The following is a 22116-nucleotide window of genomic DNA, read 5'->3' as shown; positions in this document are numbered from 1 at the left end:
ACTTGGGCATAAACGAATGCTGCTGAACAATTTACAAGTTTTATTTGCAGTATTGTTGTAGCTGTGTGTTGATCCCAGAGAGGAGAGAGACAAGATAGGGTTAAGTGAGGTAAAGTTGGTCCAGTAAAAGTTATGACCTCACCTACCTTGTCTCTCTATTTACAACTTTGTCAGATACATGATTGTGGGCTGGGTCCACCAGTGCCTGCAAGAATCCAGGCACAGGCTGGGTCAGTGTCCATGCTGCTGTGTGAGCAGCATGAACTCTGGGATGCCCAGGACCAGTTACCTCTCACCTCAGCGGAAGGGACTGGCCAACCATGCCCTGGCCCAGCAGCTTTGAGTGGTGTGCTGTGCTGGAAACTGGCCTGAGCCCCTCCAGCTTGCTCCCGCTAGCCCCTCCCGGACTGAGGCAAAAACCAAAACTCCACTCCCTGCCCCTCACTGTAACCAGTGGCTCTAGGGTCTGTGACAATTAGGGTCATAGAATCATAGAATATCAGGGTTGGAAGGGACCCCTGAAGGTCATCTAGTCCAACCCCCTGCTCGAAGCAGGACCAATTCCCAGTTAAATCATCCCAGCCAGGGCTTTGTCAAGCCTGACCTTAAAAACCTCTAAGGAAGGAGATTCTACCACCTCCCTAGGTAACGAATTACAGTGTTTCACCACCCTCTTAGTGAAAAAGTTTTTCCTAATATCCAACCTGAACCTCCCCCACTGCAGCTTGAGACCATTACTCCTCGTTCTGTCATCTGCTACCATTGAGAACAGTCTAGAGCCATCCTCTTTGGAACCCCCTTTCAGGTAGTTGAAAGCAGCTATCAAATCCCCCCTCATTCTTCTCTTCTGCAGGCTAAACAATCCCAGCTCCCTCAGCCTCTCCTCATAAGTCATGTGTTCTAGACCCCTAATCATTTTTGTTGCCCTTCGCTGGACTCTCTCCAATTTATCCACATACTTCTTGTAGTGTGGGGCCCAAAACTGGACACAGTACTCCAGATGAGGCCTCACCAATGTCGAATAGAGGGGAACGATCACATCCCTCGATCTGCTCGCTATGCCCCTACTTATACAAGGCTGGAGGGTCCAGACATCCAACAGGAGAACAGGGGGTCAGAAGCCCCCACCCCCAAAAGCAATTGAATCAATTGCTTGTATACAATGTTACTATGTAAAAACATGTTGAGTAAGGTCTTTTATAAAAGCTTGTAATGTGCTGAACTTGACGGTGTTTATGAGATACGTATACCGACTACAGTTATGAATTTATGTAGTTGTGCTGCAACATTCAGTGCTGTCTCACCACAGGTGGTCAGCCAGGCAGGGAGAGTCTGCCTCCCTACCCAGATGAGCCTAGCTCCAAACATCTAGCACCGTACAACCCAGAAAAAGATGAGGTGACCCATTAAAATTAATGGGAAAACATGGAAACAACTTGATATTAAAAAGAAAACTGCCAGTCTTGCAAAACCAAACAAGGAGGGAATTTCCCCTACCATGAATCACCATAGGCTGGCAAAAAGGAAAACTCCCCTGCAATTTGCAATCCCTGTTAAAAGAAAAGGGGATTGAAGCGAAAGGTAGCCAGAAACTGAGGGCCAGCATCTAGGCGCTCTGCTGTGCCTGCAACACTGGAGCCGGGTGCTAGGCCAGAGGCTATGCTGGGGAGCTCAGCAATAGCTGTATTAGGTTAGAAAAGGGATTTTTCACTTCCTAAGTGTAAAACCTGAGGTTGCATCTTTTTCTGTCTGTGTAACTTGCACCCCTTTGCTCCTCTGCACTAGCTCACCTTTGAACGTGAGACTTTGCTATTAACCTTGTTGCTTCCTCCTCCCCCCTCCCACCCCAGCTCTGGGGTGCAGCAACCTGGCTGGAGGGTGCCCCAAAGAGAACTGATAAGGGGCGGCAGGGTTGCTCCTTGGGGCGAGAGGAACCCGACGGGGGAGGGTGCCAGGTAGCTAAGCCCTCAGGGAGGTGGCACTGGGGGGGCTGCCGGGATGCCCCCGCGAGGAGCGGCCGGGGCCGGGGCCGGGAGAGCCAAGGCGCGAACTCAGCTCGTCACCTGCCGGACCCTGCCCCAGGCAACGTGCTGCTGACAGCGCCCGTCTCCAGAGCGGCTCGCGGGGAGCCGGGGGCGGGGCTCATCCGAGGCCCCACCCCGGCTCCGCGCGCGGCTCCCTGAGGGCTCCTGCCGCGCCCTCACTCGTCCGTCTGTCCCGCCCTCCGCGTAACCTTCTCCCGGCCCCGCCCCCCGCTTAAAGCGTATTTTGTGTCGGCCGCGCACCGCCCTCTTCCCTTTAACCCCGCCCCTCCCCCCGGAAGCGGTAATGCTCCGCCAGCCACACGGGAAGTGCAGGAGCGCGAGCCGCTCCTCGCTCTGGAGCAGGGCCGCGGGGGCAGCGCGTGCGGCCGGGGGGGGAGGGGGAGGAAGAGGCAGGCGGCGGCGCTGGTTCCATGGCGCGGAGCCGGGGCTGAGGACCCCGCCCGCCCATGGACTCCGCGGCGGCGGCCGCCGAGGAGGAGGAGAAGCAGCAGCAGCCGCCGCAGCCCCCGGTGATCTACACAATGGAGAACAAGCCCATCGTGACCTGTGAGTGACCCGGGCGGGGTGAAGCGCCCTCGGGGGGGGGGTGTGACCGGGCCCGGACCCCCGAGGCCAGCGGGGAGCCGGGGCGCTCAGAGCCCGGGGTTCTGCCGGCTACCGGCGGGGCGGGGGGCGGCTCTGGGAAGGGCACGTCAGGGGCGATTTCTTGTTTTAAATCTCTCTGTTCCTAACGCCTCTGGCTAGAGAAAGCGGCAGCTCCAGGAAGCCGGGGCGGCGCTCCCTACACGCTTGTTCTCTTTCAGGTTTTTTTTTTGTTTTGTTGGGTTTTTTTTGGAGAGCCCGTGATGATGATTGGGAGCCAGTGTTGATTTTTCAGGTTGGTAACACTGCACTGTTTGGTTTGCAGCCCCTGCAGGGGCACCTACGTTTCTCGAACACTATAAACGTTGATGTGGATTTTTAAAAAAAGTAGTCCACAAGTTTATTGATTTTAGATTTTGTAAGAAGCTTGGCTTTGATGTTGCTCTGGATATCCTTCCCTACAGAAACAGGAGTTAATTCTAACAGCTTTCGGAAGAGATGTTCATGCTTTATACTGTAAACAAGGGATAGGCAACCTATGGCACATGTGCCAAAGGTGGCACCCAAGCTGTTTTTCAGTGCCCAGGTCCTGCCCACTGGTCTGGGGGCACTCCATTTTAATTTAATTTAAAATGAAACTTCTTAAACATTTTAAAAACCTCATTTACTTTACATACAACAATAGTTTAGTCATATATTATAGACTTACAGAAAGAGATCTTTTAAAAAATGTATTACTGGCATATGCAACCTTAAATTAGAGTGAATAATAGTCAGTACGCATCTGCTGAAGTGAGCTGTAGCTCACGAAAGCTTAAGCTCAAATAAATTGGTTAGTCTCTAAGGTGCCACAAGTACTCCTTTTCTTTTTGCGAATACAGACTAACACACGGCTGTTACTCTGAAACCAGTGAATAAATGAAGACTCCGCACACCACGAAAGGTTGCTGACCCCTGGGTAAACCAATCAGTGTTGGAGATTAGGATGTGAGCTAATGTTTGGCGCAGGCTTTGTTATGCCTGCCTGGGATAGGTCAGTGGTTTGAGCATTGGCCTGCTAAACTCAGGGTTGTGAGCTCAATCCTTGAGGGGGCCATTTAGGGATCTGGGGCAAAAATTGGAGATTAATCCTGCTTTGAGCAGGGGGTTGGACTAGATGACCTCCTGAGGTCCCTTCCAACCCTGATATTCTCTGATTCTATGATTTTCCCTGGGAGTTAGGTGCCTAACTTCATTAGGTCCCTTTGAAAATCTAAATCTCAAAGTCTAAAGGTGGATACCCAAAATTACACAATCCTTATGTTTTCTTTTGAACTGTCTGGTGCTGGCTACTGTCAAAGACAGAATGTAGGACTAGATGGATTTTGGGGATGAGCCATTATGACTATTTCTGTTTTTACGGAGCCAAAAGTTCCCATTGAAAAACAAAAACTTTCCCTTAAGTATATAGGGACATGGCTTCATGACTGACATAGTGGAACATGCGAGAGAGTTTTCAAACCTTGCTGTGTTTTAACTCTTGGCACCAGAGTTTGAGATTCATTTGTAGGCATATGAATTGCTGGCAACAAGGAATTAATTCAAGTATGGCCCAATCCTAGCAAATGTTTTCATCCTTCAAATTGCCACAGTCAATTCCATTCGGGTATGATTGTGGGAAGAGGGAAAGGCATGAGAATGCTACTCTGTCTCATCTGTCACTTAAAATATTGGTGCTTCTCTGCAAGTCCTACTCAATCCATCTGTCCAGTTTTATGGGGTATCTACTTGCAGTTGTACAGTTCTTATAAGAATTATTTTTGGAATGCATGTTAACACTTCTAATAAAAAAAAAACCTGAACAAATGTATAGTTATGCTGTGATAAACTGCTTTTGGAAGAAGCAGAGGGGAGGCAGGACAGAAGTTTAATTTTAGAGGGCGTTGGTGATCGGGCAGCAGCAAACCTGAGGCTTGGAGAAGGATAAATATAGGGAGGGATCAGATCAAACACAATTAGCAAATTAGAGTTTAGGTGAAGAACAGTGTAACAGTTTTAATACTGTAGTGCTGTCTTGGAATACATAATCAGATCAGCTTCATACTGGTATGGACTGACTTGGTACACACCAAAAGCAGCAGTTAATTTGGAATTATATCAAGCAAAAATCTTCAGTGTTTTATCTGTCCAAGTATTTAGAGATTTACAGGCACATCCAGTTGTTATAACTGTGAGTGGTGGTCCCTGTAAAAAACATCAGAGGTATCTATAAAATAAACCCAAACCCATTGGGTATGCAAGTGCACCTTCTTACTTTAGCAATATTACATTTTTGTATCGGAGTTCTGTAAAATCTGTCTGACTTTCTAGACTGGTTTGGTATATGGAAAAGACTCCTAACTATAAACTCAATGGGATTTACTTATGCAGCCTGGAATGACGTTTTTCACATCTTTGTGCCTGTTTCTTCATTGATACTGCTTGTAAGCTAAATATAATGATATGTAGAACCTTCTTTCTATTTCCACCTACTCCAGAAATCTTTCAAATCAGTTTTACTCCAAACTTACATTAAGAAAAATACCCATGAATTAAACTTTAAAAATGTTGTCATGCTTTCCTTATTACAGTATTATGTTAACACTATAGGGCTAAGGAGGAGGGCATTCATAGCCTCACCGTTTTTAACTGTTACTCACCCTGACCAAATGTGACTTCAGACTGAAATATTTTGTGCTTCATATCAGGGTCTGTTGTTCATCTGTCAATTCTGATGAAACTTGATTGAGTTGTCTTTACATTGAAAGAATACAACAAAAAATTATTTGAGTAACTGCACTCATATCCCTTAAAACTTTTCAGAGTTCCACACTTAGAATTCCATTCTCGTTTAGCACCAGTCACTTTGGAATTAAAAATACATCTGTGTTTTTACAAACTGTAAGTGAACTTAGTGCTTGTGAAAAGTGTTGGGATGACAGCCCTGAAGACTGAAATCATCTATGCACAACATAGATGTGGCATGAGCTGCAACAGTAATCTATTCACCATGCATCTCAGCCAGGTACCTCAGTTTTGAATTGAAAGACATTTCAGAAACAACCAACAAGTGTGATGGTTATAGTGCTTTTTGTGATGTGGACACCTGTTCAGCAGGAACTGAACTTAAACAGCTTAACTCATTTTACATAGACTGCATAGACTGCTGAACAACTGTGGATGGTGGTGACTTCAGGTACCTTCCTGAGCTGGATATGATCATATGACTTAGTGGGCAAAGACTTTATAACTGGGACTCTTCTCAAGCCATCCAGACTCCCCAATTTTTTTTAAGTGGTGGGAGATGCACTTTGGTTCTACTTCGTGGCTTCCCCATCCAGGTAGGGAGAGGTACCGGGGACCATGGAGTCTCAAACAAGTAAAAACAGAGATAGACCCAGCTTGTGGGAGGTGAGGTGTGCACAGTTGAGGATACCTGATGGCAGGAGCTTCAGGGAGTTCTACAACTGTTTTGCAGAGGTTACCGCAAAAACCTATGAGTAGCCTTGCTTGCAAAACATTTGTGACCATAAGTGATCAGGGTTTTGTGGTTTTTGTTTTTGTTTGTCTCATCCCAAAGGGTTCAACACTGACCTGAGGGAAGGGCCATTACCAGCCCTCCAAAACCATGGAAAGGCTTGGTTATTTTTCTGTACAATTCTCCGATGTGTGTTTTGTTGCTCAGGCTCACATTCAGTACAGTGTCAAATTTAACTAACTTGCTGTTAAAGGACTTTTCAGGCTCTGTGGAAGTACTTCTACAGATACTATATGTGAATCTAGATATATGAGCTATAAGACTACTAGGGCCCTTTTTTATTTTTTATTTTATTTAATTTTTACTGGGAATTTATCAGTGTTTATTACCACAACAACAGAAACAGGTGAAAATAGTGCAAAAAACTATTAATAATTTTTGTGGATAAATCTCAGGGTTGTTTTTTTTTTTTTTGGTGGACGGAAAGATGCATGGAAAAGTATTCAGTAGATTAGTGCTTTGAATTCCGTTCATCAATGTGGTTTGCTGCAGAACTAAAACAGAACTCAAAACACGCTCCTCTGAGTTTAAGAAAACAATACATCTCTAATCCCCAAATAAAATTTTTGTTTGAATACAGTTTTCTGTTGTAGATTTAAAACTATTAATCTATAAATATTTACATGTAATAATTGGGCCACACCATTTAGAGTGCATACACTCAACTTCATTAGTCTCTAAGGTGCCACAAGTCCTCCTTTTCTTTTTGCGAATACAGACTAACACGGCTGTTACTCTGAAACCTATCCTTTTCTCCTGTTTTTGTTTTTTAAAAACGTTTGAATGCTTTCTTGTGTTCTGAACCATACTCTGATACGGATTTTCATTCTCTTCCCATTTTAGTGTGTCAGATCTTTAAACTGTTGTCTGCTAACAGCTTGCATGTGAGATTCATCAGTATGTTCAGGCATGCACACACTTCAGAGCCTGTGTGAGCCTCTTTATTGTGTGTATCTTCTAGACTAACATAGTCTTACTTCAACAGGCAGCTTTGCATATGTACAGATTAATGTATTATTGTAATACATATCTCATGCAATGTATTGTTTTATTCGGATAATACAAGCTATTTATATATTTGAATGATACAAAAGTAGGGTAGAAATAGGAAAAAAATTGATATACTTCTTGTAAAACATGAGAATTTTTCGGTAAAAATAGGTTTAAACTAAAAACAAAGGGGCTTAAAGACTGCGTACCTAAATGTAGGTGATCTGGCGATTTCATGGTAACCATGACAGTAAAGCTTGAATAGTTTGTGACCTCATCAGACTTCTGAGTTGTTTTCTATACCGTGTCAGTTTCCTGCTTCTTTTCTGTACTTGATATCACCTGAGAGAAAATGCTTTAAATCTTACATGGTACAAAATGTCCATGTGGCTAGTACAGAAAATAATTTAACAAAAGTACTTTATTGGTAGTGAGATTATGATAGAAGTAATTCAACAAATAATACTGCTTACTTTGTATACTGCTGTTCTTTTTTAAAATAATGTGAATGTTCTCTTGTATTTAAAAAGGTTTTGTGATGTACAGTCTTCAGGTAACTATGAGTAGGAGTAATATTTGCCCCCGGTTATCAGTAGGCTGTTTGTCTGATTAAATGTATAAAAATTTGATGTTGACGAACTGAGATACAAAGAAATAATGCCAACCAGTTTCTGTTTATATGAATTAAGGGTGAAAGTTGACTAAATTGTTTTTTTGTACTCTAAAAATATATTTTCTGTTACTACCACGATTGGATCCTTCTTCGCTGTTCAGCATCTGGTAAACACTTATATTGTGAAATAACCCTCCTTTTAGAAATACTTCTGCCAATCTAAGAAACCTATACAGCTGTTCTAAATGATTAAAAAAAAAAAAATGTTGGAGAGACCCAGTTCTTTCTGAGCTGAAACTCATTTTGAACACCATCCTCTTCAACAAGCTGTATTTAAAATAAAAAATAGTTGCCATAGAAGATCATAGGAAGCCTGGAAATTGCATTGGAAAAAGTGCTACTTTTTTTCTAAAGCAAAATGAACCTCATACCTGTGAGTAGTTCTGCTCTGTCAAAATAATTCATGGCAAGATCAAGAATTCCAGCTTTATCTGTGTTTGCTGCTTTATGATGGGATTATTATATTTAAATACAGTATAAAAAAGTAGTAATTTAGTTTGATACAACCCATTTTGTGAAGTCATATCAGTGACTTTCATAAGTGTACCTCGAAAGGTAGTCTTTACTTAACATGGAAACATACTTGGCTTAAAATCTTCTTTACTTGCCAGTGGTGACTAGTCCTCAAATGGTCAATATTTTTTCAGAATTCAAGCTTGGATTTCTGAAATGGAAGCTGCTACACCTTTTGGTGGTAGCAGCAGAGTGAAACTGATAGACAAGTCAGTTTAACGATTGCTATTCAGAACCCTGTAAATAGTTTGTTCTGTTTAGGTTCTTATACTATACAAATTGTCCAGGTGTCTGAACACCTTCTATTTCATATCTATAAAATTGTTCACCCCCAACACAAATGTTACTGTCAAGGAGGGGTTGAAAGGCAACATCTTTTCCAATAGCATCACTGCAAAGCAGTTTAGGACAGGAACTCAGGACTGCTTTGTGAAATTCAAATTGCAAGAGGAATTTAGGTAGGAGAATGTAGTTGACCATTTTTGGCATCGCATGTAGACTGGCAAAATATAAATAACTTTAAACTTGACAGACTAATATAGTTCTTATTCACTTATCTGCAGGAAAAAAATCCTTAAGGTTTAGAATACATGTAACTTAAACAATAAAAATCTCAACATGAATGTGGTAATTACTTTTAAAAAAAACCAAACACACACACATTAGAAACCTAGGACATACAAAGTAAAGAAATCCTCATTGCCATGGAGGTCTGGATAGTTCTCCTGAAATAGCCAGAGGGGCTCTGCATAATGGTATGAGTAGCTATCTCATCGCTGCCAGTTTCTGCTGGGTTGCAAACCAGAGGGTTAAGCCGGAATCCAACACAGTTTGTGCATGGCTGTGTTGCACTACTGCTCCATTGCCAGCATAGCCCTGATTTTTAGTTTCTCTTTTTCAATCATGTTTATTCCGGAAGCATAGGAAGATAATTACTGAACAGGAATATGCTTTAAGCTTTCCACCATAGTATCTTCATGCAACAGCTGGAGTCTGGAAGATGACCAGTCATATTAAGTGGTTCAAGTAAGTTTCAAGTTTTTGGAGCCAGTGCTGCTGCAGAAGTATTACTCTGGTGCAAATTTGCTAATTAACCAATGTTCTTTTAATGTGAACAGGCAGTATTTGAAAGTCAGGTAACTGAAGGAGCAAACTGACAAGTCTTGAACTCAGGTCTTTGTTTTCCGTTGAATTAACTGATCTCACTAACACCTTAAAACAGTAAAGACTGCATTCCTTGGTATCTTAAACAAGTTACTTTTTGAAAGATTTGAAATGTGAGGTTTGAAATTTCACATTTGTTCTAAAATGCTTTATGCTATCATCCATGCATTTTGAAGAAAAAACAATCTAAAGGATTTTAGATGCTCTGTCTGAACAGTAATTCCCAAGATATTCATGTACTAGCATGACGGAATGTTTTTACAAATATATATAGACCATTGTTCTGATGTAGTCTGGTTTCCTTTAGCTGACTTGCTAGTAAATTGTTACTATCCATATTCTCCATTTTTAATGCATAGAATGATACCATTTGGCAGGGATCTGTCAGTGAGTCTTCTCTAGTCCATCTCCTACATCATTGCAGATTGACTACATTTTTGCTGAACTATCCCTAATAAAAGAATACGTCAGATGTTTGTGTTTTTGCAGTCTCCCCAGCAGCTGCTTCTTTTGTAATTGTTCTTGTAGTTATGCTGGTCTTAAATTTTCCCTGCTGTAGCTTAAGCCCATTATTTTGTTATATTCTCCCTAGATAACGAGTATTGGTCCTAAAGGAGTAGAGAATTGCACGTAACACTTTCTCTGTGGAAGAAAGGAAAACCTAAATAGGGTTTCATCATTTGCACTTTCTCTGTCATTGCTGTTGAGGAAGCACTGTAATGCAGGGCTAGCAGCAAAACCGCAACTGGTGCAGTTCTGGGGATGAAAGCTGACGGGTTAAGAGAAACTAGGGGAGGGATGATCAAGGGAAGAGATGCACACAAATGGAGAAAGAGGAGACAGGAAAAAATAGAGAGAGAACTGTTGCAGTTTGGGAGGAATAATGGTCTTGTAGATAAGATACTGGACGTGGGCTGGAGAGTTCTTGTTCATCTCCCAGCTCCTTGAAGTCAGGTTTTTGTGACCTTGGACAAGTCACTTGGACAGTTATGCTACATCTCAGTTCACTTTATATAAAACAGGACTAAATACTTTCTCACAGGCAGGTTGTGAGGATAAATTCATTAATGTTTCTGAAGTGCCCATATAGTAAGTGCCCATTTTTGGCCCAACAGGGTCTAGAAGTGCTATGCAGAGTGCCTTTCATTGTTCTTTTAAGCAACTGTCTCCTTGAAGGAGCAGCATTTGTGGTATGTAGAGGGAGATGAGTCCAGCCTGTTGTTGCCAGAGAAATGTATGCTGTCATTGCAGAGCCTTTGAGGGAGAGAAGTTTTAAAGAGGTCACTGAGGGATGGGAGGAGATAATTCTTATCTCAGCGCGCGCCCACCCCATGAAAACAAGGAAGTGTCTCCCTGGCTGGGAGGGAATAGAAAGATCTACAGAAACAAGTGCAATGTGCAACCCAAATCAGAGAAATGTGTGGGAGTGAATAGTCTAAATTTTTTGTTAATGGTAATTCTTAGATATAAATCTCTCTAGCCCATTATTACTGTACAGCCAACACTTTGCTATTCTATACTTATGTATTCGATTACTCCTCCTTATGACAAATGTAAAATATATAGGTTCTTGTCAGTGTGCCAGATTAATATATCAAAATATAGTACTAGTTGCTTAAAGCCAGCGAAAGTGTTTTGCTTATTGTCGTGACCTTAGGCAGTCTTCTAGTCCACCTGGAAACAATTTTTGTCAGGAATTTGAAAATAAAATCCCACATTAAGTGCACAATTGTTACATTTGAAATGTAAAAAAACCTTATATAAAACATTTCTATGAGAGTGCTGAAAGAGTGATAATGTAAACAGAAGTATAACTACTCTCTGGACACCATACTTTATGTATTCCTTTCCTTTTTCACCCTACTCTTCAAGTTAGTGTAAAGTGGTGCCTCTTCTAAAAATGGCTCTAGTCAATACTAACATTAGGTTGCATGTTGAGTGAAATCGCATTGAAACTGGTGGTGTAACAGCCACCCTTCTGTGAGGAGAAATGTAAAAAGCAATAAAGCTGCGTATTGATAGCTAAAACAGTAAAAGACACCAACCAAAGCACAGGCCATGTGTGAGGCTTGAGTAGGAGTGGAGCGTAGGAAGCTCTAGTTTAGCCTATCGGCATTTATCAGTTCTTCTCCCATTTATCATGTTAGACTAGAAGACATTAAAAGATTTAAATAACTTCATGTACAAACAAGTGAAACAGAACATTTCTCCCTTTATTCATACCCCCCAGCAGGGTTTTCTCTGACTGGATGAAATTCACTTCACTCACATAAAGGTAGGAAGTGGATGAAGAGCAGGTGGTGTTGCTATTTCTGTAACCAGCCCTGAACTGAAGTATGGGTTTTATATCTCCCCTGATCTGCCCCATCTCCCAAGTCAGTGTTGACATCCATTAGGGCCTCATCCTCCCTGATTGAACTAACCTCGTTATCCCTAGCCTGATTCTTAGTTGCATATTTATACCTGCCTCTGGAAATTTCCACTACATGAATCTGATGAAGTGGGTAGTCACCCACGAAAGCTGATGCTCAAATAAATTGGTTAGTCTCTAAGGTGCCACAAGTACTCCTTTTCTTTTTGCGAATACAGACTAACACAACACGGCTGTTACTCTGAAACCTGTCTTTATGCAGTCTGAGTGATTCCCCCCTCTCCCCCCCCCCCGGGATCAGAATGCAAACAAGGGGGCTGGGTGGTGTTTGAGGAAGGTGTTGGTGAGAGAAGGGGCAGGAACAAAACAGAAGTCCATAGAGAAGGTGGCAAGGAGGTCCCAGAGATAGAGAACCACTTGTAGCATGACCTTGGGGGGGTGGGGCAGGGGAGAGAAATGAGTGCTTTTCAGTGGAGTATTGGCTGGAAAGAGGCTTGGAACTGTAAGCAAATAAAGTGTGTCCTGTTTGATTCCTCCTTTGTTAGGGAAAAAGGATTTTATGTACATTCTTTGTAAATCAGGATTACATCAAAGAAATACCTGACTACATCATCCATTTCTCCCTTTGGAGGGAACAACCCCAAGATCTGAATATTGGCTAACTGCCCATGTCAAAAGGGCTAACAGTATAACATTGGTGGAATCCTAATAATGATTGATATTTTTAATACAAACTTCTAAGCTGAATGGCTTCCAGTTTTTCTGAGGGATTCTGGTGATCCAAGCATATGTACATTAATCCTTCTCATCAATTTTTATCTCTTTGTCCTCTCCAGTATGTTTTTTCTTGGAAATATGACTGCACTTTACTTCTTCACTGTGCTTTACAAATACTGATTTTTGCTTTATTATGTGTGTTTTGTATTCACCAGTTTAGGATAACTGCATCACTTATAATCAATAATTCACACTAAGTGTGTTCACCCACAAAAAGTGGTATTTATAACATTTACATAATAACTTTTCAAATTTCAATTTAGAAGTTCTGAAAAGTGTCTTCATAGCTCTGTTATAGAATTGTTAATTTACAGCTATCTTGATAGTTTGTCATAAGTGTCTTTCTACCTATATATTCAAATAGGCATGCTTTATAAAGCATGCCTATCTTATGATGATCTCAAAGTAGGAGATAAATACCCAATTTTTACAGGTGGGGAGATGGAGCCACACAATAATTGATTTAGCTAAGGGGGCATACAAGAAGCTCATAGTAGAGTGGGGATTAAAGGCAGGTTTTCTGACTGCCTAGTTATCAGAGCAGGATACTAGAAATGTTGCCTCCTGTCTTAAATGGAAAAAATAAAAGATATACAATGATCCGTGGAAGAGGGATCTTAAACAGTCTCACAATATGCAAGTTGCATAATCTGCATATGTTTCAAAGAAGAATAGCCTATAAAATAATGGTTGTTTCACATTAACAAGTGCTTTCTATATGTTTCCACCACCTGTCCTTTCCTAAAAAATATTTTTATGGTGTTCATCGCATGAATGCCTCCAATTTTACTGACCTGTAAGCAGACGCACATCTGAGTGTCATTAATTAGCATGCCTATAAAAAACACTTGTTAAAGCACCAATTTGCCTATCACCTATTTGTGACAGCTGAACCCCTGACAAAGGATATTTAAGTGCTTTCAATCATCTGCAGTACTGATCAGTTAAATACAGTACTGTTAAAATTCACTGCATGCATTAGAGGTTAGGTCTTGACTGTGAAATTTGGGAACGGAAATAATCAAACCAAACCCTTTTTGGCACTAACAGTCAGAGGGTGTGGGAAGCCTACAAAATAATGGTTTGTTGGCAGGTGATTGTACCTCCCATCCTGTTTCAGGTTACAAAAGGGTAGCTCCCTCAGCAAGTAAAATACAACTGAAGGAAAAAGTGTGGACATGTAAGTGGATTTTGCCTTTGAATCTGAAAAACAGTAAGGTTCATGGGACTCCTTTCCTCAAAGATCAGACTAATTGTGGGCTGGTTGCTGACTTAGCAAACATTTCTTGTCCCAATCCTTTGTCCTCTGAAAGGCAGACTTATGCCCCAACTACACAAAGATGACTCCAAAGGATGCACTCACATTTTAGATACGAAGCTTCTAGAGAGGATGGTTCAGTGATTAGGACACTAAACTGAGACTCGGGATACCTGGGTTTATTAGCATTACTGCTGCTTGTAGCGAGCAGGTGACATCATTCGAAGACTAGGATTGCTCTGTGTGTGTTTATATTTATGATATTAAAAACAATATTTTTGGAGGTAGGATATAGACTAGTTGATACACAGTAAGTGCTCCAAGAACCTGGGAAGGACAGTTTTTGTCCACTAACCCAGGGACAGTGACTAGCAGTCCTGCCATAAGGACCAAACAAGAAGAATTCTACCACTGCCCCCCTACAGATTAGGGCTGGTCTACGTTTGTCAAATTTAAGGAATACAGCAACAAAGGATGCCTCCTTGTAGTAGTGTATTTTCATAATTTTTATGTCTGCAAGGAAATCCAAGGCTTACCTCAGCCAATTCCAAAAGAACAAATATTTTCTCTTCCCAGGAGGCAGCCTGGCTTCAATCCTGTGGAAGATTCCAAAATTATTTATTTACTATTTATGCACACCCTTTCACTTCCCTCCCCCATCCTTTGCTACAGTATGGCTTGGAGGTCCTTTCCTTCTGCACAGCTGATTTGTGCCCTCTGAGTAGTCTTACAGTGAGTGCAGATGGCTATATCCCATCCGATAAACCAACTTTATTAATGACAAAGATTTTAAGCGATTACAAGTAATGAGGCATAAAAGTAAGAACTGGTTACAAGGAAAAAGGTAAAATGTAGCTCATAGCTAACTTAAGCTAAATGAATTCAAAGAAGAGGTCTCTCACCACATGCTTCAGCAGTCATACTGGCTGGATTCCTTTAGACCAGGACACCACCTCCAGTTCAGTGTTAGTTCCCTTGTTTTTCAGGTGGTGTTGATGTTGGATCATATTAAAGAAGTTCTGTATTAAAATCACAAATTAGTTTGATTCCCCAGAGTTTAAATTCCAGGGTATTACTAATTAAGAGGTCTCTTGGTTTTTGGTACTGTTTCTCTCCCTCTGTGTGAAACTTGTAAGCTGCTATTTGTGTTAGTACATTCTAAGACAGTCTATTCTCAAAGCAATTCACAGAGAGAGAGACTCAAAGCAATACTCTAACAACAGAAACAGCACCCAGAGACTCCCCACCCTTTTGTTGTATTAACAATTGTGATTAAAATAGAGATAGAGGATGTATGTGGATGGATGCTTGGTGTGGATAATAACTGAATGATCAGGGAGGTGCCAGCCTAAGAATCCAGTGTCCATCGGCTGAAGAAGGCGTCAAGTGGAAGTAACCAGAGGACCCCCTGGAGGGCAGACTGGAATCCACCCAACAGCCTCAAGAATGGGAGAACCAAAGAACAAGATAACATCTAGCAGCACGGAGCCGTCAGGAACGTGCTATCTGCTGATTGATTCAGCAATAGCATGATGAAGCAATTCCCATAGACTGGCATAGGAAGAAATTCCTCTAAAAATAGACTCTAAAAAGTGAGAACTTTGGGGGTCTGATTCTGCAAACCAACTTCCAGGAGCATCAGATGAGCATCTGACAAGGCCCTGCTCCCTCCTCATGTCCAGGCCACCTGGCCAGTGGCTTGGCATGAGCAACTCTAAGGCTGGTAACTATGATAACAACCTTGCAGAACCTGTGTGTGTGTGTGTGTTTGTATGAATGAATGTGTGAATAAATATGAGATTGAATGGAATGTTATAGCTATAACTAACTGCTTACTATGATTCTTTCTGTATTCACAATAAATGTGGTATTTTACCTTTTTCCCTTTAATAAGATCCTGCTGGTTTTTATTTTATTGGTATAACATTGACACCACCTGTGGATACAGAAACCTCCAGCTGTTTTTTGCCAAGATATAAATTTCTCTCACACCTTTTCCTGCCAAATAATAGCCACTTGACCAGCTGATTGATATTGTTGACACCTGGCTGAGGCGTTGGTTTACCTTTTGTTTCTGAGGAACTAGTTTGTGGCTATTCTTGCAGACTTGGAACATGTCTCAGAAGTATTATATAGTAGAATCTTATAATTTTGCATACAATGTTGCCACACACATTTTACCAGAACAATAATGATCAGCAAATTGTGAGTTTTCAAACGATCTCTCACGAGGCATACTTTGTACAAAATTTCATCGCCTTATAAGAGGGGTAAACATAAGGGTACAGACTGCCGCAGCTACTCTTGGAAAAATTGTGCCTGGTTCCTTTCCTGTAAAAGGGACATAATTCCTATATTACAGAGTTACTTGGTTTAGGGCCTAATTCAGCACCCATTGAAGATCATGGATCATGAATGCTACATCCAGACCCTCTCTTTGCAAAGTGCTTTGAGACCCTCAGAAGAAAGACACTGTAGAAATGCCAGATTATTTCACATTGTTGTATGGCCCTTCTTGCATCTTCCAAACTCCTGATGAAATTGATGGGTCAACAATGAGTAACTGAAGGAAAAAATAAAAGTACTTACTGTAGGTTCCAGACATAAACCATTTGTGGCTAGAAGGTGGTTTATGACTCTGTTTGCTGCTCTATTCTAGATGCATTCCTGCATGCTTCCCTAAGGAACAATATATGTGCTGTCATTCCCTTGTAAAGATCTTTGCCTCATCTCTTTAAGTGGTGGAAGCATTTTTACTAATCAGAGGTATGCATCTCCGTTTGAGTTAAGATGAACCAGACTTTTTAAACTTGGTGTGGTAGCTTTAGTTATATTTAGGGCTCTACCAAATTCATGGTCCATTTTGGTCAATTTCACAGTCATAGGATTTTAAAAATCGTAAATTTCAGATATTTAAATCTGAAATTTCACAGATTTGTATCCATGGGGGTCCTGACCCAAAAGGGGGCAGTAGGGGGGATCCCAAGGCCATTGTTGGGGGGTTGCAGTATTGCCCCTCTTCTGAGCTGCTATTGATAGCAGTGCTGCTGTCAGAGTGAGGCTCCCAGCCAGGAGTCTTAGAGCTACCTGCAGCTGGGGGAGATTCCTGGAGGTGGGTCTGACCCAGCCCCAGGAGTGGCCCCTGCAGGGGAAGAGGAAATCCAGTCCCTCCCCATACCAACTGGGACTAGCATCTGGAGACTGGCACATAGTAAGAACCCCTAGCCCTGCTTCTCTCCTACACTAGCCAGATTTCACAGGGGAGATCAGATTTCACAGTCGGTGATGCAGTTTTCATGGCCATGAATTTGGTAGGGCCGTAATTATATTCCAGCTTTTCAGCATTAAAAGGATGAACTATTGTAAATTACAAGTCTAACAAAGATAAAATTACCTAAGAGGTGGAGGAATATGTATAGAGCCAACAAAACTGACACTAATCCCTATAGCATTGCTTTTTTACTCTGCGTGAATGGGATCGGTGTACAAATACATGGCTGTGTCTAACTCAATACCTTTTGGTTCTTTGCTCATGGGGTGCTGTTTACTCTGGTATAAACTGTAGGTCATGTGAAATGCTACATACGTATAATTAAAAAATCCTGGGATCTTGCTATTTGGAAAAGTATTGGTGTACCAAGTTCGTTTAAGGGTCATGTTAGGTTGTTTTCCAAATAACTTCTTTTATCACTTAAAATAATAGTCTCTGTGTACAGTATATAGTAGAGTGCTTTATCAGTTTGCAGCAATCTCCTATCCAGACATCCTCAGATGTGAAAGTTATGATCGGTCTGTTAAAGTTGTTACTTTTTTGAGTAAGGGTCATCTAGGCTTTCTTCTGACTCTTTTCACACTGCCCATGCCCTGGGGGATTCTGTTATAGTGTTGATCCTTTTGGCTCAAGAGTCTAAATGCTGAAGTCTTTGGGAGTGTCTGCTAGTGGGGGTCTCTGGGGTGCAGTGTGAAGTGTTCCATTCACTCTCCAAGAATAAATGTAGGGATTTTTCCTTTTTAGCCTTTGATAGTCCTTGGATCAGAACCGTTGTTTCCCATCTATGTGCTGGCAAGCCGTTACTAGACCATTAAGTTATAGTTCATTTTGTACGAACTGCTGTGACTTACAAATCAGGAGCTGTCTGTCCTCTGGCTTACCTTATCCAGCTACTATAAATTGCAGTTAAGACAAAATCAGCAATAATGGGGATTAAATTTGTTTCAATGTTAAGCTTACAGTAAACTTCACAAACTGTAAGCTTAAATAAGTTGTAGGGTCTGGTGTACTGCTCCTGGATCGCAATGCAGGAAGAGTACTGTGGTGAAGAGTGAGTAACAAAATTTCTACAGTACAGTACAGGCATCTGGAGATCATAGTCTGAAATAGAACTGTACAGTCAATCTTGAGAAACCAGAGTGGATAAAAATGGATGATTTAAAAAAAATTATTTAAATTGGATTATTTTGATTTTATTTAATGTTTTTCTTTTTAAAAATAAACTGTTTAAAATGAAATCTAAATTTAATACAAAATATATAAAGCCCTACACATTATCTCTTAAAACGTTTAAAAATAAATATGCTGAATCCATGAGTGTCTACCAAAAACTTTGAGTTAAAGACTGCTTTTCTATAGAAAGAGAGAATGAGGGGGAAAATTATCCAACTTTTGAGGTCAAGGTTTATTATATAGATGGCACTAATAAGTGGTACTGTATAAGGGCTTGTTTTGTAGGTCGTAGGTCCAGGATCCAACAAACCCGAGCTGCAAGGACAGATATCACCATCAGCTACCTAATTCAGACCAAGGTAATCCATTGTGACACAGTATAGTTTTGGGATGTGTTTGTTTAGGGTTTATTCTGTTGGAAGTTATTGCTAAAGGGGTTGTGAGGGACCAGGCTTCACACCTACCTTTCTGGAGCAACCACAATTGCAGTTTATCGCTTCCTTAATAAACCTTCTTTGTGTTTTCGAAGAATATCTGTCTTTTCTTTATTAAAGTTAAGATGGCGGTAGGAGGAACTGACATCTCTACTCCAAAGGAGATACATGCTGTAGGCCAGCTCAAGCACCTGACCTCCATCTACTAGTTTGAATGTAACAATATGCCTGAAATAATAGTCAATGGACTAGAGTGTTTTGACAGACTAATATATTGCAATGTTAAACTAAATGCTGATGAATTTATGGAAAATGAATACTGGTATGTTTTATGTTTCACAGTGTTTTTATATAAATACTTTGGCTCCATTTCTGCATTTATATTCTTCAGCAAGATTTTTCTGACCATGTTTAGTTCACTGATATTGTCTGTTACCCCCTGTGTTTAGGTTGGCTAACACTTTCAATTCTAAAATATTCTGGCAACCACTTTTTTGTGAAGCTCAAACATCTTTGTTTGTAGCAGGGCTTTGAAATTTGACAGGGCGGAGTCCTCTGGCTAGCCTTTTCTTTCTCATGAAATTCCTTTGAGATTTATCTGAGTTAAACTGTTAATCACCATCAGACTAGAAATAAGGAGCAAATTTTTAACAGTGAGGGTAATTAACCATTGGAACAATTAGATGTTTTGTTAAAAGTTGTGCTCTAGGTCAAACAAGAATTAATTCAGGGAAGCCCTGTGGCCTGACTGAAGAAGGTTTATATCTCTTTCCCAGCAATCAGAAATAGATAGCTATTGCTTTGTGGCGTTATGTATATGGAGTAACACTCCCTTCTGTGGTACCAAATTTGGCTTAAATGCATAGCTGAAATTCTCTCTACCTTGGCCAAGTACAGAGAGATTTGAGAGGCCTTGAAAATGGTACATAAAACTGACTACAGTTTCAAATCTGTGAAGTACTGCCCTAGGAGGGTCATATACAAAAGTGTCTTACTAACATCTGATACTTTCCTGAGAATAAAAGATGGCCTCCAAAATTTAGCCAAAAAATGTGGGACTTCCACCTTTTTATCACCATCTCCTTCTATTTTCTACACTGCATGGTGTGGCTGCTTAAATCTGGAGCACTTTCCATTCTGCTTTCCACTTCAGTATTCCAGAAATTAAATGTAGTATTCAAAATATGATCTTGTTGATGCAGTAACATTTGGCCTGAGTTGCACATGGAACCTTGGATGAACTATACCATTGCACTAAGAAATGACAGGAAAACTGAAATCTTTCCCTTGTTAAGAAGTCGTCCTCACCAGGTTCAAAAATAAATATTTCACAATCTTCAGAAAGAGGGATGTTGCCAGTAATCTTCATGTGGTTAAGGGTTTCCTTAATTTCTTACATTTCAGAGACTGCAGCAAAACCCCCTTAAATATTTGTCTAATTATGATATACTTGCCAGCAGTTTCTCCTCTGATTTTTCCCCAACATGTGTAGAATTAATTTTATTATGTTCACCATTATGAAGGTGATGTGATACAATAAAATTCATGTGGTGGGGGTGGAGCCGAGGGGTTCGGAGTGTGGGACGGGACTCAGGGCTGGGGCAGAAGGTTGGAGTGCAGGGGTGGGAGGGCTCCGGCTGGGGGTGCAGGCTCTGGCTTGGCCTGCGGATGAGGGGTTTGGGGTGCAGGCTGCCCTGGGCTATGGTGGGGGGAGAAGACTCCCCTCTCTCTCTTCCCGCAGCAGCACCTGGGCTGCAGGGGAGGGAAGAGGCGCCTCTCCCCATGGTGGTAGCTCCAGGACTAGGTCTGCGGGCTTGCGCCTGTCCCCCGGCCACAGCAGGGCCGGCGTCGGTTGGGCCCGGGGCACCTGTCCTGTGGCTGGGTTGGGGCTGGGGCGCTTGTCACCTGGCTGTGGCAGGTCCATGGGGGCTGGGTTCCCTGAGCTCCTGCGTGGCGCTTAATAGGCTGCTGCTTGGCTGTGCAGCTTACAGGGAACTTAGCTTGCCAGTTGTCATACAAATCGGTTAGAACTTTCACATTTAGGTGAGCAGGAATGGCCACTGATTTGGTCAATTTAATTTACCCTCTCTATACACACACGCATCATACATCATCAGAAAGCTACTTATGTCTACTTAAGATGAGATATGATGTGAAACTGTCAAGTGGTGCCATTACCATAGAAACAGGGATAAACAATGATATCAATGGATTCAAATCACCACTTTAATATATTTGCATTAATTTTGGTTAGTTTAATGACTGTATTTCTTTGATCTCAGAGCATCACAACAACAATCCAAAGTGTAAAACAAAATCTAATAAATTTTTACAGGTATGTAAATGTATTCGCGCTAGTGACATTTCTAGTCAACCTCTTTATCATCATGTTCATCATTATGATCTGAGAGTGCTTGGGTTACCAGTCTTTACTGCCTTGACATGTACACAGTTCTGTGCAGGGAAGAGTATGCTGATTGTAGACAGAATTGATTTTTCTTACGTACTTTTTCATGGCAATTCGGTTCTGGGTCTGTTCTCGATTTTTTTTTTCAGACACTGCCTAGTGTATGAGACTCTAATTACCCAGGGAGACTGGTATTTCCTGTGATGCTGCACTACCTGCAAACTGTTCTTGAAACCCACTCTAGCCGTTAAATGGGCCGTATTCTTTCCAGCAATGGTCTGTATGTTAGTGTCTATATTGTCTCCTTCATGAATGAGATTTCCACCCTCCTGAAGTGGCACAATTCCATTTGGAATGAACACGCCTCCTTGGAATCTTTCTGCTTCAATTTTTGCAGCCTTATTGATGAACCCTCAGCTCACCTTAATTGATGCAGAATTCATGGTGTAGTTGTGCTGTAAGATTTATGTGTGGTTGTGTGATAATTTGGAACTGCTAAGTACTGTACACTCTACAGTTGAGAGGCACTTTCTTTGCATGTCTTCTGAAGGATGATACTCATTGCTGGCTGAATTATATGCCTCTTTATCAACCAAAGGACAAACTCCTGCACCAGTTGGGGCACAAAAGTAGCTGACCTCTGAACTACAATCACGTGGTTTTGGATTATATTCTGAGGCTTTCATTTTAGCTGTTTCAGACTAAGCGACTGAAGAGACATAATACAAACCCCTTGTTCATTTGAAAGCTGTTCATCAGGCTCGCTCAGAAGAACACCCACAAAATATTTGAATGACTTAAGTTCCTGCTTCAGATTACTAGTAGCTTAGATAGCATCAGCTACTGTTGCACTGCATAGAACAATGGTAGACTTGTCTTATCCATGCTGTGCATAGAATTAA

General features: G+C 41.4%; 1 protein-coding gene across 5 annotated transcripts in view; it reads left to right on the top strand.

Moving 5' to 3' along the window:
- Window positions 1–2355: 2355 nt before the first annotated feature.
- The window catches only part of TRAPPC10 (trafficking protein particle complex subunit 10), a 102273-nt gene continuing 82512 nt past the window's right edge, over window positions 2356–22116 (top strand). For 2 of the 5 annotated variants that reach the window (XR_012160710.1, XM_073359227.1), the window contains exon 1: window positions 2356–2591. Coding sequence is in view for 2 of the 5 variants with exons in the window: in XM_073359227.1 (XP_073215328.1) it covers window positions 2492–2591 (100 nt within the window). In the remaining 3 variants the exon portion in view is untranslated. Of the gene's footprint in view, window positions 2592–3614; window positions 9386–22116 lie in introns of those variants that run through there. The other 3 variants (XM_073359195.1, XM_073359203.1, XM_073359213.1) reach the window with 3 other exon arrangements.

The sequence above is a fragment of the Lepidochelys kempii genome, chromosome 1 (assembly GCF_965140265.1).
Source record: "Lepidochelys kempii isolate rLepKem1 chromosome 1, rLepKem1.hap2, whole genome shotgun sequence".
In the NCBI taxonomy this organism is placed as follows: domain Eukaryota; kingdom Metazoa; phylum Chordata; order Testudines; family Cheloniidae; genus Lepidochelys; species Lepidochelys kempii.
Note: the sequence above shows the minus strand (reverse complement) of the source record. Positions and strands in the feature narration are given on the sequence as shown.